Genomic DNA, 19,166 nt, shown 5'->3' with positions numbered 1-19,166 from the left:
TAAAATCTGAGGATGACTTTTGTTTTCTGTCGCTTTAAGTTTCCATTCCTGAAAAACGAAAGTTAAGCCATGTGCCCCTCCTCTTCACATCACTTCAGTTTCAAACTGAACAACAACATCATCATCATTTACAGACAGAACTTTAGTCTGACTTCAAACCAGCGACTTTAATCAGCGTCAAGAGCCAAAACCAACCAAACTAAGAGAGATTTAAAGAAGTAGTGAGTGGAGGAAGCTGCTGAATCATGAGGTGAGTAGCTGCTTCTGCTCTCTGTATCCACTCACTATCAGAATGATCGATTTTATCAATATTATTGAGTCTCAGAGCCTGAAACACTAACATTATGGAGTCAATAATAATGTGTTTTTACTCATTTCTTTCTTTCTTCCTTTCTTTACTTTTCTCTCTCTTTTCTTTTTTCATTTTGACTTACTGGGTCAACATTTTGAACACAAAATTAAATTAAATTTAAAAAAAAAATACAAAATACACACACAATTTGTATATATATAGGCCTATATATATATATATATATATATATATATAAAATATGAATAAATAATCTCATAAAGGGAAAGCTAAAATAATATTCATTAATTAAAGTATCTAAAATAGGATTAGAAATATTAAACAACATAGAAATCAATTAGTTTGGTTGAATAAATAAAAAGATATTAAAGCAAATTAAATTAAATTTTTAAATTAAAAAAAAAAAATACAAAATACACGCACAATTTTTTTTATACAAAAAACACAAAAACACATACAAAAAATTACAAAAACCACACCAAAAAACCCCCAAAACATACAAAAAAACATACAAAAACAAACCAAAAACATATTTTTTTTACAAAAAAATACAAAAAACACAAAAACACATAAATACAGAAAACCCACACAAAATAAAAAAAAATACAAAAACAAACCAAAAACATATTTATTTTTTTTAACAAAAATAATTCAAAAAACCACACAAAGACACAAAGAACCACACAGTAAAAACACACAAATAAATTACAAAAACACACAAAAACACTTCTTCAATTGTGTGATGTGTTTGATTTCTTTTATTTTTCTCTGCAGCTCTTCCTGATGACGTAACTGAAAAAAAACATCCAAAATAACAACGCTATATATAAATGAAAATACATAAATGCATTTAGAAATTGATTTTTAAAAAATTAAATATAAAAGTAAATAAATCAAGGATTGTAAGAAAAGTAAATAAATAAGCAAATGAACACAGATTTCTCTCCTCTGTGTTTATTTTTCTTTTCCATCTTGAACAATTATTACTGATGATTTTATTCTGCACAGCCAAGAACATAATGCTGAATCCTTCCTCTTACTATTATTAGTAATATTTATTAATTGGATACCTCATCCACCCGTTTCCTCCTGTTTCTTGTTTTTATCTTTTCTCCATTCTTGCACTCCTTTTCTTATCTATTCCTCCCCTCCTTTAGTCCTCACATTTATTTTATTCTGTCGCTTCCATAGCGGGGTGAAATTGGTTTTATATTCGATATTCGCCTATTTTCCGGCCTTCTAACTGGAATAGCGTCACGAAAACCGCACCAATTTCCCCCAGGATGGTTTTATTTTGTACAGAAACCACACCCTTTATTTTCAATACACACCTTTTCAATTATTTTTATTCAGTGTGTACAATATTTAAGCCTTTTATTTTGTAATAGCTCTCTTGTTTTTATAGATATCAACACCAAACCACTTCTGATGTGTTCATGAACTCATTGTGGAGTTCCCACATCCTTTATTTTTACTTTTACATCCACTCGTTTTTCATGTTTTCTCCTCATTTTTCCCTCTAAATTTGATTTTTTTTTTTTTATTTATTGGTGGTGTTTGGATCAGTTTTATTTTATTTTCTTCCATATGCTTCTTTGTCATAAATAGTTTTTATACCCTTTTATTTTTTTATTTTTTACTTTTTAATTATTTGGCTCCACGTGCCTTTCATTCCTTGTCTTCACTTGTTCTGTAATCACTATAAACAATAAACCGGGAATAAATAAATCTTTCCTTCCTTATTACAGATCATATATAATCAAATCATAAGAAATAAATGACAAAATACAACAGAATACTATAATATTTCACATAAGAAACAATAAAACAACCAACAAATGCAACATGCAATGAAATGAGGTGCATTTATAACCATAAACAACCACCAACGACTTTCAGAAATAAAATTTAATAAATAACCAGTAGATATCAAATAAAATGTATGGGGATTAAATGTAATTTTTAGTTATAAATGATGCGTAGTGAGGTATAGATGTAGGAAGTCTCAGGTTCAGGGTTCAGATGTCCTGAAGGAGGAAAAACTCCCCTATCCATCCATTTCTATCTGCTGATACAGTATTTTTACATAAAGTTACCTGTGTGTGTGTGTGTGTGTGTGTGTGTGTGTGTGCATGCGTGTATCTGTAACTGTAATCACATCAAAGCATCAAAGCCTTTGTGGTCGACCAATCAGAGCAGAGCAATCAACGGAATTAACAGCTGTGGAATGTTCCGGAACAGTGACAGCAGCCAGAGGTGGACAGACTGGAATTTCTGGCCTCGAACAGAAAGCATTTTTGGCAAAACCATAATACCTATCAATGATCCGACTTCACGTTGAGCGTCCTGAGTTCTTCCTGAACAGCTGCATATGTTTTTTGTGAAGAAAATTTAAGAAATAGCTTTGTAAGAGCGATCTGAAAAACTCTTAAATATGCTTTTCTACAGAAATCTTCCTGCGTTTTTAATATGGGAGCCAATGAGGCTGTTGGTGGTGTTGGTGCCGCATCTGTGCGTCCTACGTCATTCAATTCAAAGCTCCATTTCTATCTTTCCATCTTTTCTACCTTCCTTACTCCTCATGAGATGAACAGTGGTCATCCAAACAAAGAACACTTTAATGCATATTATATAAATGTACTGATGGTGTGTTGTATTATTTTATTCTCCATCAGTGCTGCTCAGAGTCAAACTACACTGATGTCCAAACTGGAGGCCCTGCAGTGCCACTTCACCTGGGATCTGGAGCTCAGCAGGTCCAAACTTTTCCGTCTCCGGGACCAACTGAAGGACATCGGCACCGAGGAGGGAAACAGCTGGCTGGGTCACATTTACAACCTGCAGGGGTTTGTTGAATACAAGATGAAAAACATAGAAAATGCCCAGAGCTTCTTCAACAAGGCTGCAGAGGCCTTCTGCCAGCTGAGAAACGCAGACGAGGGTCCCTGGTTGGTGGTGAACTACGGGAACCTGGCTTGGCTGCACCACCACCTGGGGGACGAAGCAGAGAGTGAGGCTTACCTGTCAAAGGTCGACGCCCTGATGAATAAATACCCGTCTCCATCCCAGGACGAGCTTCATCCGGAGATCTACGCTGAAAAAGCCTGGACCCTGATGAAGTTCACCGCAGAGAAGAAGCTGCTGGCTGCAGATTACTTCCAGAGAGCCATCAGGATGCAGCTGGACATGGTGGAGTGGAACTCCAGCTACGTCTTGGGGTTGGTGAATGCTTCTAAGCACAGCAGCACAGGGTTGGAGGCTGAGGTCTTGGAGAAAATGAGAATCGCCAAGGAGCAAGATCCAGAGAACTTGTACCTCGCTGCTAACTACCTTGATCAACGTGCTAAAAAAGGAGAAAGGGTTGAAGATGAAGCTCGTGAGTTAGCTCAAAGGGTTTTCATAAATCCTGTCAGCAGCTACAGCGGTTTTAAAGCATTGATTCGGGTTTACAGAAACTACGTTTCTGTCGATGAGGCTATTGATTTAGCAGAGGAGGCTCTGGAGAACCATCCAGATGAGCGTTATCTGAAGAGATGTGCTGCACTCTGCTATAAGTGGAAGATCATTTTTTTCAGGGAAAGTCGTCCAAAGCAAAGCATGATAGACAGAGCAATCACTCTCCACAAGGAGGTGATTTCTCTTTATCCTCATTCTTCACTTGTGAAGAAAATAGACCTCGCAAACATATACGCAAAGTCAAGTAACGGTCTGGCTAAAGCTGAGCAGATCTACCAGGAACTGTTAGAACGTGACCTGGAACCTGCAGACAAACAGTTGCTTTATAATAGCTACGCAAAGTATTTAAACTTTGATCGACAGGATCGCAACAGGTCTGTACGATATCACATGAAGGCAGCTGCGATACCCCAACAATCCTTCTTTCGAGACAACAGCATCAAAGTTCTGGAGAAGATTAAAGGCAGAAACAGGAACCGAATGTGTAGAGAAATAGAGGACTTTCTGGAAAAAATGGAACCTCTCAGCAAAAACCATTAGTTTTAGTGGCATTGCAGACCGAAGTGGCAATCTATACAGGAGGTTAAATTTTCACATTTGGCTCATTAGCAAACTCGCTAATTCTTGTTTATTTGTGATCCGATAAACACTAAATTCACCCAATGATTTCCCACAACAACTAAACACAACTGTCTCATTTAAAGTGGGTCAGAAAAACGAAAGACACATCCAAAGAGATCCTGAGTCTGTCCAGTGTTTTCCAATGAAAGAAGCTCCAAAAGTCGCCAGATGACTTAAATTGCTAATTTGCATATTCACTCATATTCACTCACTCTGTGCGGTTCCTCTCCCTCACATCCTCCTCCGAACACCGTTTCTTAGGTCTTTTAGGTCATTTTACCATCACAATGATTTCTAAACTGTTTTATTAAGTTGAAAATGCTGCATAGTTCTGCTTTAATGTTGTTGTTCCGGTACAAATTCACCGTAGATGTCAAAAAAAGACATCTCCTGTCTCTCACCTGTAAAAGAACGAGCTCACCATAGCATGTTTTACGTTCTCTCCTGTTCCCAGTTCGTCTAAAATAGTTGATAAATTTGTCGCTAGTTGCTTTTTGTGAATAAAGTCGCCATGAGGGTCTGAAAAGTCACTAAAAGTTGCCAACAGTGGTGAGAACAAGAACATGATGTCACAATTTCCCAATCCTTTCTAGCCATAACCCGTTAGCAAGTTAGCCTGTTAGCTCGGACCACCTTTTCCCCTCTTTAGTAACTCTTTACTTAATTAAATGATGAACAGTCCTTCAAACAAAGTGCTGGCTAGCTTGTTAGCCTGTTAGCTCGGACCGCCTTTTCCCCTCTTCAATAACTCTTTACTTAATTAAATGATGAGCAGTCCTTAAAACAAAGTGCTTGCTAGCTTGTTAGCCCGTTTGCTAGCTACAGCTGCTACCAACTTCTATGTTAGTATCACTACTAAGTAAGTTCTAGTATCTAGAAACAGATACTAGGCAGAGATTTGTAGATAATTTAGCTTTAACTTTTTATGAGTAAACACAAACAATGTTCTGCTAGCCACAAAATCACAAAATGTTTGAGAAATACATGAAAGTTTTTAATAACACAATGTCTTATTAGCGTGCTGCTTGCTAGCATGCCAGTGCTACATCACTCACAACATTAATCTATTAAAATAATAACTTTTATGTAACTTGTGTTTAGGCTACTACTCCTATATGAATAATATTGTCTTTGCAATGTATTTTCAGTTTAACTGATAAAAGAAAACTCCATATAAAATACTATGTTCTTTGTTCTTTTGTATTGTGAGAAAATAGAAAGATTGATTCATAATGTTATTATTAATTGATGTATAGGCTGAATATTAGTCAGATGCAACCAATTGTACACAGAAAGTGTGTCAAGCTGTGTGTCAGTTGTACACAATAATAAAAAATTGTATGTACACCAAGAAATCATGTATTTGTTTCATTTATCATTTATTGTTCATAAATGCTGCTGTACACAGACTTGCCTTCACTACACAGGACAGTGACAGAAATCAGACACTAACTGTTTCAGGCTGCTCTGACAAATTTAATTTAACTTTCACTTGAAACATTTAAGTCCACATATATATGAGCGTTAATGTGTGATGTGTGAACAGGTGAAAAATACACCAAATATGAGCTTTCATGTGGAAAAGAAGTGTTTTTCAGTCAGGGTGAAGTGGAAACCAAACCTGGTCACACCTGCAGGTGGCAGCAGTGTCACAATGTCATAATGCAGGTGTGTTCAGGTAATTCTTCATTGCAACACGCTGCAGACAGCTGCAGCACAGAGATACATACAAATGTGTTTTAAATGATGCACAACACATATAATAATAATAATAATAATAAACTTTATTTGCGTAGCACTTTTCTTAACAAAGTTACAAAGTGCTTTACAGGCAAGAGATAAAAACATAGTGGAAGACAGAAAAAAATTACAATAAAACAACAAAGCAAAGTAAAGTTGGAATTACAAATGTCAATTTATTTATGTTTGTTTGGATGGTGTCATGTGGCATCTTAGGTTTGAATTTATATATTTATATTTCACTGTGGCTTCATTTTATTACTTCTTGAGCAATACAAACTTTACAATCTGATGAGTCATGTTTGAGTTTCATTGTTAGATACGTGGCTGCAGGTTTCCATTACTGGGAAACAGAACACCAGACTTAATGATACCAAAGTCCACACAAATGTCATGAAAAAGGGTGGTTGCATGTATATATGCAAACGCTGGGTTCTCAACATCATCACATCATTTACAGACAGAACTTTAGTCTGACTTCAAACCAGCGACTTTAATCAGCGTCAAGAGCCAAAACCAACCAAACTAAGAGAGATTTAAAGAAGTAGTGAGTGGAGGAAGCTGCTGAATCATGAGGTGAGTAGCTGCTTCTGCTCTCTGTATCCACTGACTATCAGAATGATCGATTTTATCAATATTATTGAGTCTCAGAGCCTGAAACACTAACATTATGGAGTCAATGATATTGTGTTTTTACTCATTTCTTTCTTTCTTCCTTTACTTTTCTCTCTCTTTTCTTTTTTCATTTTTGACTTACTGGATCAACATTTTGAACACAAAAAAAATACAAAAAACACAAAAAATACAAAATACACAAACATTTTTTTTTCTTCTTAGAAAAAACACAAAAACACATACAAAAAATTACAAAAACCACACCAAAAAAACACAAAACACACAAAAAAAACATACAAAAACAAACCAAAAACATATTTTTTTTTACAGAAAACACAAAAACACATAAATACAAAAAACACACACAAAAACCCCAAAACACACACAAAATTACAAAAAAAATACAAAACAAACCGAAAACATATTTATTTTTTTTACAAAAAAATTCAAAAAACACACACAAAAACACAAAGAACCACACAGTAAAAACACACAAATAAATTACAAAAACACACATAAAACACACAAAAACACTTCTTCAATTGTGTGATGTGTTTGATTTCTTTTATTTTTCTCTGCAGCTCTTCCTGATGACGTAACTGAAAAAAAAAACTGCACACGCAATATATAACAACACTATATATTTAAATGAAAATACATAAATGCATTTAGAAATTGATTTTTTAAAATTATTACATGACATTACATTGCATTACATGTCATTTAGCAGACGCTTTTGTCCAAAGCGACTTACAATAAGTGCATCAACCTGATGGTACTAGACATAGACCATAGGAATCAAGTAAGTACATAACTTTAAGAGCTAACTGTCATTGCTAAGGAGTGCTATATGTGCTATATAAGAAGAAAAGAAGAGAAAAGAATAAGAATTTTTTTTTTTTTTTTTTTTTTTTAAATATATATATCTGTTAGGTGACCATGACTTAACCGAGGTATTGTTGGAAGAGATAGGTCTTCAGCCTGCGGCGGAAGATGTACAGGCTGTCTGAGGTCCTGATGTCGGTGGGGAGCTCGTTCCACCATTTGGGAGCCAAGACAGAGAAAAGTCTGGAAGTGGTTTTGAGGCGAGTTGACCCACACAAGGTGGGAGTCGCCAGCTGTTTGGCTGATGCAGAGCGGAGAGGACGGGCAGGAGTGTAGAGTTTGACAAGGTCCTGGATGTAAGTAGGACCTGAACTGTTAGCAGCAGAGTACGCCAGAGCTAGAGTCTTGAAGCGTATCCGAGCAGCCACTGGTAGCCAGTGGAGGGAGCGGAGGAGGGGTGTTGTGTGTGAAAATTTGGGAAGATTGAAGACCAATCGAGCAGCTGCATTCTGGATGAGTTGCAGAGGTCGGATGGCTTTGGCAGGCAGACCTGCCATGAGGGAGTTGCAGTAGTCCAGGCGTGAGATGACCAGCGCCTGGACCAGGACCTGAGCTGCCTTCTGGGTGAGAAACGGGCGGATTCTCCTGATGTTATGCAGCAAGAATCTGCAAGATCTGGTAGTGGCGGTGATGTTTGTTGAGAGGGACAGTTGGTTGTTAAGAGTTACGCCAAGGTTTTTGGCGGTTTCTGTGGAGGCAACCACTGTGTCCTGGACAGTGATGTGGAAGTCAGTGGTGGGAGAGCCCTTCCCTGGGAGGTAAAGTAGCTCAGTCTTTCCCAGGTTGAGTTTGAGGTGGTGCGAGGACATCCACTGGGAGATGTCGGCCAGACATGCAGAGATACGTGCTGCTGCACGTGTTTCAGACTGGGGAAATGAGAAGATTAGCTGGGTGTCGTCGGCATAGCTATGATAGGAGAAGCCATGCGAGTGGATGAGGGAGCCAAGGGAGTTGGTGTAAATCGAGAAGAGGAGCGGACCAAGGACCGAGCCTTGAGGGACCCCGGTGGTGAGTAGACAGGGTTCTGAAACAGAACCCCTCCAAGTTACACGGAAGGTGCGGTCCTTGAGGTAGGATTTGAGCAGAGACAAGGCAGAGCCAGATACTCCAAGGTGGTGAAGGGTGGAGATGAGGATCTGGTGATCCACAGTGTCAAAAGCTGCAGAAAGGTCCAGTAGAACCACAACAGATGAGAGAGAGGCCGCCTTCGCCTTGTGAAGCTGTTCAGTCACAGCGAGAAGGGCAGTCTCTGTTGAGTGGCCCTTCTTGAAACCAGACTGGTGAGGGTCAAGGAGGTTGTTCCCATGCAGATAGGAGGACAGCTGATTGAAGATAGCCCGTTCCAGAGTTTTGGAGAGGAACGGCAGGAGAGAGACGGGTCTGTAATTGTCCACTAAGGATGGGTCGAGGGTGGATCTCTTTAGGAGAGGATTCACCCTTGCTTCCTTCAGAGAGTTAGGAAAGCAGCCAGTAGTCAAGGAAGTGTTGACAAGATGGAAGAGGAACAGGAGGAGATCCGGAGCAATAGACTGAAACAGGTGGGAGGGAATAGGATCCAGCTGACAAGTGGTAGGACGGGCAGAGGTTACAAGGCTGAGCATTTGAGGAGGAGACAGTGGAGTGAATGCTGAGAGGGTGGGAGACACTGATGGGGAGGGAGGAGAGGCAGGTTGTGAAACTGGATGGGTAAATGACGAGCGTATGTCCTCAATCTTTTTCAGGAAATGGTTGACAAAGTGGGTTGGTAGGAGGGAGGAGGTAGGAGGGGGAGTTGGAGGGACCAGGAGGTTTGTAAAGATGGAGTAGAGCTTCTTGGGGTTGGAGAATGAGGATTGGATTTTGGTCTGATAGAAAGAGCTTTTTTCAGCTGAGATTAAAGATGAGAAGGCAGCAAGAAGAGATTGGTAGTTGTGTAGGTCCTCAGGGTGTTTAGTTTTCTGCCACTTCCGTTCTGCTGCCCGTAGGGGAGCTCTGGTGGCACGCACAGAGTCCGACAGCCAGGGGGCAGGGGAGGACTTGCGCACTTTCCGAGGAGTGAGAGGACAGAGTGAGTCAAGAGAGGAGGAGAGGGTGGCAAGGAGAGTGTCGGTTGCAGAGTTGGGCTGCAGAAGTGAGAATGAGTCCGATGAAGGGAGGGATGAGAGAACAGTTGAGGCCAGAGCAGGAGGAGAGAGAGAGCAAATGTTGCGGCGGACCAGTGCAGTATCTGTCGGTGAGGACAGACAGTCCGATCGGGAGAGAGGGAGGGAGAAGTTGACAAAGTAGTGGTCAGAGACATGAAGTGGGGTTACAGAGAGATGGGTAGTCGAGCAACTCCTGGTGAAAATGAGATCGAGGAGGTTGCCAGCTTTGTGAGTAGGGGGTGATGGAGTGAGCAAGAGAGCGAAGGAGGAGAGTAGAAGTAGTAGGTCTGCTGACTTCTCGGGCTGGATGTTGAAGTCCCCGAGAAGGACAAGTGGTGGACCATCTTCAGGGAAGTATGACAGTAGGACGTCAAGCTCCTCCAGAAATTCTCCAAGGGGACCAGGTGGGCGGTAGAGAACAACAATGGTTATTGGTGAGGGAGAGGTTATGGAGACAGCGTGGAATTCAAAGAACCGTGGAGAGAACTGTGGGAGTGGATGGAGGGAGAACTTCCAGTCACGGTTGATAAGAAGACCTGTTCCTCCACCCCTACCAGTGTGTCTAGGAGTGTGAGAGAAGGAGAAGGCAGCAGAAAGAGCTGCAGGAGTGGAGGAGTTGGTTGGTGTTAACCATGTCTCAGTGAGGGCAAGGAAGTCCAGTGGTTGCTGAGCAGCAAAGCCAGAGATGAACTCAGACTTGCGACATGCAGACTGACAGTTCCAGAGTCAAATTAAATAGAAAAGTAAATAAATCAGGAAATTGTAACAAAAGTAAATAAATAAGCAAATGAACACAGATTTCTCTCCTCTGTGTTTATTTTTCTTTTCCATCTTGAAAAATTATTACTGATGATTTTATTCTGCACAGCAAAGAACATAATGCTGAATCCTTCCTCTTACTATTATTAGTAATATTTATTTATTGGATACCTCATCCACTCGTTTCCTCCTGTTTCTTGTTTTTATCTTTTCTCCATTCTTGCACTCCTTTTCTTATCTATTCCTCCCCTCCTTTAGTCCTCACATTTATTTTATTCTGTCTTTTCCATAGCGGGGTGAAATTGGTTTTATATTCGATATTCGCCTATTTTCCAGCGTTCTAACTGGAATAGCGTCACGAAAACCGCACCAATTTCCCCCAGGATGATATTATTTTGTACAGAAAACTAAGACTGACATTTCACAGGCTCGATCAACTCACCAAAATCAGCGAGTCTGGCGAAAGATTAAAGTAACCGCGCCGAATATACGTCCTAGTGCCCGACGGCAGCCAGAGTGCTTAGGGACCGTCGCAAAAGTGCAACGTCTTTCTTTTCAATTTTTAATAACTCACTGGAAATTCATCCAATAAACACCAAACGACTTCTGATGTGTTCATGAACTCACTGTGGAGTTCCCACACCCTTTATTTTCAATACACACCTTTTCAATTATTTTTATTCAGTGTGTACAATATTTAAGCCTTTTATTTTGTAATAGCTCTCTTGTTTTTATAGATATCAACACCAAACCACTTCTGATGTGTTCATGAACTCATTGTGGAGTTCCCACATCCTTTATTTTTACTTTAACATCCACTCGTTTTTCATGTTTTCTCCTCATTTTTCCCTCTAAATTTTTTTTTTTTTTTTAATTTATTGGTGGTGTTTGGATCAGTTTTATTTTATTTTCTTCCATATGCTTCTTTGTCATAAATAGTTTTTATACCCTTTCTTTTTTTTTAACTTTTTAATTATTTGGCTCCACGTGCCTTTCATTCCTTGTCTTCACTTGTTCTGTAATCACTATAAACAATAAACAGGGAATAAATAAATCTTTCCTTCCTTATTACAGATCATATATAATCGAATCATAAGAAATAAATGACAAAATACAACAGAATACTATAATGTTTTACATAAGAAACAATAAAACAACCAACAAATGCAACATGCAATGAAACAAGGTGCATTTATAACCATAAACAACCACCAACGACTTTCAGAAATAAAATTTAAAAAAATAACCAGTAGATATCAAATAAAATGTATGGGGATTAAATGTAATTTTTAGTTATAAATGATGCGTAGTGAGGTATAGATGTTGGAAGTCTCAGGTCCAGGGTTCAGGTGTCCTGAAGGAGGAAAAACTCCCCTATCCATCCATTTCTATCTGCTGATCCAGTATTTTTACATAAAGTTACCTGTGTGTGTGTGTGTGTGTGTGTGTGTGTGTGTGTGTGTGTGTGTGTGTGTGCGTGTATCTGTAACTGTAATCACATCAAAGCATCAAAGCGTTGGGGTCGACCAATCAGAGCAGAGCAATCAACAGAATTAACAGCTGAGGAATCTTCTAGCACAGTGACAGCAGAGGTGGACAGACTGGAATTTCTGGCCTCGAACAGGAAGCATTTTTGGCAAAACCATAATACCTATCATTGATCCGACTTCACTTTGAGCGTCCTGAGTTCTTCCTGAACAGCTGTATATGTTTTTTGTGAAGAAAATTTAAGAAATAGCTTTGTAAGAGCGATCTGAAAAACTCTTAAATATGCTTTTCTACAGAAATCTTCCTGCGTTTTTAATATGGGAGCCAATGAGGCTGTTGGTGGTGTTGGTGGTGTATCTGTGCGTCCTACGTCATTCAATTCAAAGCTCCATTTCTATCTTTCCATCTTTTCTACCTTCCTTCCTCCTCATGAGATGAACAGTGGTCATCCAAACAAAGAACACTTTAATGCATATTATATAAATGTACTGATGGTGTGTTGTAATATTTTATTCTCCATCAGTGCTGCTCAGAGTCAAACTACACTGATGTCCAAACTGGAGGCCCTGCAGTGCCACTTCACCTGGGATCTGGACCTCAGCAGGTCCAAACTTTTCCGTCTCCGGGACCGACTGAAGGACATCGGCACCGAGGAGGGAATCAGCTGGCTGGGTCACATTCACAACCTGCAGGGGTTTGTTGAATACAAGATGAAAAACATAGAAAATGCCCAGAGCTTCTTCAACAAGGCTGCAGAGGCCTTCTGCCAGCTGAGAAACGCAGACGAGGGTCCCTGGTTGGTGGTGAACTACGGGAACCTGGCTTGGCTGCACCACCACCTGGGGGACGAAGCAGAGAGTGAGGCTTACCTGTCAAAGGTCGACGCCCTGATGAATAAATACCCGTCTCCATCCCAGGACGAGCTCCATCCGGAGATCTACGCTGAAAAAGCCTGGACCCTGAGGAAGTTCACTGCAGAGAAGAAGCTGCTGGCTGCAGATTACTTCCAGAGAGCCATCAGGATGCAGCCGGACATGGTGGAGTGGAACTCCAGCTACGTCTTGGGGTTGGTGAATGATTTGAATTACAACAGCACAGGGGTGGAGGCTGAGGTCTTGGAGAAATTGAGAATCGCTAAGGAACAAGATCCAGAGAACTTGTACCTCGCTGTTAAGTACCTTGACGAACGTGCTAAAAAAGGAGAAAGGGTTGAAGATGAAGCTCGTGAGTTAGCACAAAGGGTTTTCATAAATCCTGTCAGCAGCTACAGCGGCTTTAAAGCATTGATTCGGGTTTACAGAAACTACGTTTCTGTCGATGAGGCTATTGATTTGGTAGAGGAGGCTCTGGAGAACCATCCAGATGAGCGTTATCTGAAGAAATGTGCTGCACTCTGCTATAAGTGGAAGATCATTTTTTTCAGGGAAAGTCATCCAAAGCAAAGCATGATAGACAGAGCAATCACTCTCCACAAGGAGGTGATTTCTCTTTACCCACATTCTTCACTTGTGAAGAAAATAGACCTCGCCAACATATACGCAAAGTCAAGTAACGGTCTAGCTAAAGCTGAGCAGATCTACCAGGAACTGTTAGAACGGGACCTGGAACCTACAGACAAACAGATGCTTTACAACAGCTATGCAAAGTTTTTAAACTTTGATCGACAGGATTGCAACAGGTCTGTACGATATCACATGAAGGCAGCTGCGATACCCCAACAATCCTTCTTTCGAGACAACAGCATCAAAGTTCTGGAGAAGATTAAAGGCAGAAACAGGAACCGAATGTGTAGAGAAATAGAGGAGTTTCTGGAAAAATTGGAACTTCTCAGCAAAAACCATTAGTTTTAGTGGCATTGCAGACCGAAGTGGCAATCTATACAGGAGGTTAACTTTTCACATTTGGCTCATTAGCAAACTCGCTAATTCTTGTTTATTTGTGATCCGATAAACACTAAATTCACCCAGTGATTTCCCACAACAACTAAACACAACCGTCTCATTTAAAGTGGGTCAGAAAAACGAAAGACACATCCAAAGAGATCCTGAGTCTGTCCAGTGTTTTCCAATGAAAGAAGCTCCAAAAGTCGCCAGATGACTTAAATTGCTAATTTGCATATTCACTCATATTCACTCACTCTGTGCGGTTCCTCTCCCTCACATCCTCCTCCGAACACCGTTTCTTAGGTCTTTTAGGTCATTTTACCATCACAATGATTTCTAAACTGTTTTATTAAGTTGAAAATGCTGCATAGTTCTGCTTTAATGTTGTTGTTCCGGTACAAATTCACCGTAGATGTCAAAAAAAGACATCTCCTGTCTCTCACCTGTAAAAGAACGAGCTCACCATAGCATGTTTTACGTTCTCTCCTGTTCCCAGTTCGTTTAAAATAGTTGATAAATTTGTCGCAAGTTGCTTTTCGTGAATAAAGTCACTATGAGGGTCTGAAAAGTCACTTAAAGTTGCCAACAGTGGTGAGAACAAGAACATGACGTCACAATTTACCAATCCTTTCTAGCCATAACCCGTTAGCAAGTTAGCTTGGACCACCTTTTCCCCTCTTTAGTAACTCTTTACTTAATTAAATGATGAACAGTCCTTCAAACAAAGTGCTGGCTAGCTTATTAGCCTGTTAGCTCGGACTGCCTTTTCCCCTCTTCAGTAACTCTTTACTTAATTAAATGATGAACAGTCCTTAAAACAAAGTGCTTGCTAGCTTGTTAGCCCGTTTGCTAGCTACAGCTGCTACCAACTACTATGTTTGTATCACTACCAAGTATCTAGAAACAGATACTAGGCAGAGATTTGTAGATAATTTAGCTTTAACTTTTTATGAGTAAACACAAACAATGTTCTGCTAGCCACAAAATCACAAAATACATGAAAGTTGTTAATAACACAATGTCTTATTAGCGTGCTGCTTGCTAGCATGCCAGTGCTACATCACTCACAGCATCCATCTATTAAAATAATAACTTGTATGTAACTTGTGTTTAGGCTACTACTCCTATATGAATAATGTTGTCTTTGCAATGTATTTTCAGTTTAACTGATAAAAGAAAACTCCATATAAAATACTATGTTCTTTGTTCTTTTCTATTGTGAGAAAATAGAAAGATTGAATCATAATGTTATTATTAATTGATGTATAGGCTGAATATTAGTCAGATGAAACCAATTGTACACAGAAAGTGTGTCAAGCTGTGTGTCAGTTGTACACAATAATAAAAAATTGTATGTACACCAAGAAATCTTATATTTGTTTCATTTATCATTTATTGTTCATAAATGCTGCTGCACACAGACTTGCCTTCACTACACAGGACAGTGACAGAAATCAGACACCAACTGTTTCAGGCTGCTCTGACAAATTTAATTTAACTTTCACTTTAAACATTTAAGTCCACATATATATGAGCGTTAACGTGTGATGTGTGAACAGGTGAAAAATACACCAAATATGAGCTTTTATGTGGAAAAGAAGTGTTTTTCAGTCAGGGTGAAGTGGAAACCAAACCTGGTCACACCTGCAGGTGGCAGCAGTGTCATGATGTCATAATGCAGGTGTGTTCAGGTAATTCTTCATAGCAACACGCTGCAGACAGCTGCAGCACAGAGATACATACAAATGTGTTTTAAATGATGCACAACACATGTAATAATAATAATAATAATAATAATAATAAACTTTATTTGTGTAGCACTTTTCTTAACAAAGTTACAAAGTGCTTTACAGGCAAGAGATAAAAACATAGTGGAAGACAGAAAAAAATTACAATAAAACAACAAAGCAAAGTAAAGTTGGAATTACAAATGTCAATTTATTTATGTTTGATTGGATGGTGTCATGTGGCATCTTAGGTTTCAATATATATATTTATATTTCACTGTGGCTTCATTTTATTACTTCATGAGCAATAAAAACTTTACAATCTGATAAGTCATGTTTGAGTTTCATTGTTAGATATGTGGCTGCAGGTTTCCATTACTGGGAAACAGAACACCAGACTTAATAGGACCTATGCCCACACAAAAGTCCAGAGAAAGGGTGTTTGCATATATATATATATATATATATGCAAATTCTGGGTTCTCAACAGCATCACATCATTTACAGAAAAGCAGAAGTTGGACATCTGTGACTTCACACCAGCGAACTCAAAGCATCAGGAGCAACAACTGGTCTGATATTTAGAAAACAGCTGAACGATGAAGTTAGAAGCTGTTTATGAGTCATGTTTAGGATTTATTGTTGAATAATTTATTTAATTTATTTCCTCTTTCACAAAACAAAAACTATTTAAAGTAAAAGTAATAATCTTTGTTGAAAAACAAACACTGGTGATTATGACGTAGGTCCTTTAAGGACCTTATTCTTTAACAAAATTTCCACTTTTGTATATCTAACATTAATGTTGCTGTGCAATATAAGACAATATAATTGTTTTTTTTAGCATTAAAAAATTCACATCAATTCACCCTAACTCACTGTTTGATGTCAGACATATCTTCTGGAGAAATGCACTTGTTGCTGTCGGAGACTTGACTCAGATAACGGGGAAGAAAAACTCAGAAGCCGGCAGAATGGTTAACAAAATGTTTTACTTCAGGGGTCTCAAACTCAAGTTACCTGGGGGCCGCTGGAGGCAGGATGAAAATGCCCAAAAAAAGACACAAAATTACAAAAAAAAAAGACACAAAATGACAGAAAAAATAACTAAATTACTTAAAAAAGACACAAAATGACGGAAATAATAACTAAATTACTTAAAAAAGACACAAAATGACAGAAAAAATAACTAAATTAATTAAAAAAGACACAAAATGACCAAAAAAGACACAAAATGACCCAAAAAAGACACTAAATGACCCAAAAAAGACACAAAATTAACAAAACAGTAATTAAAGGGACCTTCCACACACAACACGGTAAAGTGCCATTCATATAAAACTCACATTAAACTTTCATATCAAGGTGGGGGCCACAAAATATCATCACGAGGGCCACAATTGGTCGCCATTTTTAAATCTCCCGGTAGAACGGTGTGAGCAAGGCATTATGGGTAGTCGGAGCACACGGAGGATACACACATGCATCCTTAGAATTTGGGCAAAAGAAGGACTCTGTCCTCCTTTGCACAGATGTTTAGTTTTTTTTTTTTTTTGCTATTCGTATTTTAGTTCACATCAATATCTAAGTATAGTCTGGACCTGTAAGAACTTTTAATTTTTAATTTAATTTTTATTTAATTTGCCATTTCTTAACTCCCACTGTCTTAATGGATGGATGGATGGATGGATGGATGGATGGATGGAAGGAAGGAAGGAAGGAAGGAAGGAAGGAAGGAAGGAAGGAAGGAAGGATGGATGGATGGATGGATGGATGGATGGATGGATGGATGATGGATGGATGGATGGATGGATGGATGGATGATGGATGGATGGAAGGAAGGAAGGAAGGAAGGAAGGAAGGAAGGATGGATGGATGGATGGATGGATGGATGGATGGATGGAAGGAAGGAAGGAAGGAAGGAAGGATGGATGGATGGATGGATGGATGGATGGATGGATGGATGGATGGATGGATATGGATGGATGGATGGATGGATGGATGGAAGGAAGGAAGGAAGGAAGGAAGGATGGATGGATGGATGGATGGATGGAAGGAAGGAAGGAAGGAAGGATGGATGGATGGATGGATGGATGGAAGGAAGGAAGGAAGGAAGGATGGATGGATGGATGGATGGATGGATGATGGATGGAAGGAAGGAAGGAAGGAAGGAAGGAAGGATGGATGGATGGATGGATGGATGGATGGATGGAAGGAAGGAAGGAAGGATGGATGGATGGATGGATGGATGGATGGATGGATGGAAGGAAGGAAGGAAGGAAGGATGGATGGATGGATGGATGGATGGATGGATGGAAGGAAGGAAGGATGGATGGATGGATGGATGGATGGATAGATAGATAGATATACTTTATTTATCCCATTATAGTGTAGCAGCAGCATTACACACAGAGACAATAACAACACAATTAAATAAAAAGAACAACCTAGGCATACTTCAACCAATAACATATAAAAATACAATTAAAATACAATAAAAAATAAAGTGTCTAAAGAAGGAGTATGTATTAAGGAGTAGAATTCCAGTGCAGAATAAATATGAATATGTTGAATGATGTGTGATATGTGCCTCTTTTGTGTGTGTGTATCAGGACTCCATACTGCAAATAAAGTCTTCCTCTGGGTACAAATAAAGGAACTTGAACTTGAACTTGATTGGGACAGTCGATGACGTAGAATCCTTCAAATTCAGCCGTTTGAGGATCCTTCCTTGACTTTGGGACACAGCTAATCACAGTGGAGGGAAAATCACACAATGGAAGGAAGTCAAGAGGCTGAAACGAGAGGGGAAAGGTGAGTACAACATAAAACAGGAAGTGAACACCAAGACTAGACATGAGTGATTTTAACTAGACATGCTCAACAGAATTAACAGACTTTGCGTGACATGAGAGTTGCCTGAAATGCCCCTTGTGGTCCTGGATTGGCAGGATTCCCCTTCTCACACATTTATGAGTCATGTTTGAGTTCTCTTTTTAACAGAACACAAGAATGAATGAGAACTAATCACACATTTCCAGAGAAAGTGCTTTTGTATTTACATATAAATGTGAATGTGCTGCAGTTTCAGGCCCTTTATTCTTTCCCAACAGTGCCACTATAATATAATATAATATAATATAATATAATATAATATAATATAATAGCAATAACTAGAAAATTCCTAAAGAAATTTTGATTGTGTGCTTGCCTCTGGACCGTGACTCTCGTGGCTTATCAAAAGGGGCAGGGATTAAACAGGGACTTTCTGCTGAGTACAATCACACCTCATACAAGTCTCTAGGACAAACGGTTCACTAGTTAGTAAAATGGGCGTGGCTTATCAAAGGGGCGGGGTTATCAATCACCAGTTAAACAGGGACTCTATGCTGAGTAATCTGACATCTTATACAAGTTTCTAGGACAAACGGTTCATGAGTTAGTAAAAGGGGGCGTGGCTAATAAAAAGGGCGGGAATTTATGAATTATTGTTATGTAGAACTGAAAAGTGATGAACCATCATCATGCATGACAAGTTTGAGGCAGATTGGACAATGTA

At 39.1% G+C, this 19,166-nt stretch overlaps 2 protein-coding genes across 3 annotated transcripts in view; both read left to right on the top strand.

Annotated features, from left to right (window-relative positions):
- Positions 1-114: 114 nt before the first annotated feature.
- On the top strand, positions 115-5,742 carry LOC131978123 (interferon-induced protein with tetratricopeptide repeats 1-like). Its single transcript, XM_059341642.1, has 2 exons — positions 115-250; positions 2,986-5,742. The coding sequence occupies exons 1-2, from the start codon at positions 246-248 to the stop codon at positions 4,304-4,306; spliced, it is 1,326 nt and encodes a 441-aa protein (XP_059197625.1). The 5' UTR covers positions 115-245; the 3' UTR covers positions 4,307-5,742.
- An 829-nt stretch (positions 5,743-6,571) lies between these two features.
- Positions 6,572-19,166, top strand: part of LOC131978124 (interferon-induced protein with tetratricopeptide repeats 1-like) — a 37,246-nt gene continuing 24,651 nt past the window's right edge. Inside the window, exons 1-2 of one of the 2 annotated variants that reach the window (XM_059341643.1) lie at positions 6,572-6,703; positions 12,521-14,526. In XM_059341643.1, the coding sequence (XP_059197626.1) occupies positions 6,699-6,703; positions 12,521-13,841 (1,326 nt within the window). In that variant the 5' untranslated portion in view covers positions 6,572-6,698 and the 3' untranslated portion in view covers positions 13,842-14,526. Of the gene's footprint in view, positions 6,704-12,520; positions 14,527-19,166 lie in introns of those variants that run through there. The other variant, XM_059341644.1, reaches the window with a different exon arrangement.

The sequence above is a fragment of the Centropristis striata genome, chromosome 9, assembly GCF_030273125.1.
Source record: "Centropristis striata isolate RG_2023a ecotype Rhode Island chromosome 9, C.striata_1.0, whole genome shotgun sequence".
In the NCBI taxonomy this organism is placed as follows: domain Eukaryota; kingdom Metazoa; phylum Chordata; class Actinopteri; order Perciformes; family Serranidae; genus Centropristis; species Centropristis striata.
This window is presented reverse-complemented; position numbering and strand designations above follow the sequence as displayed.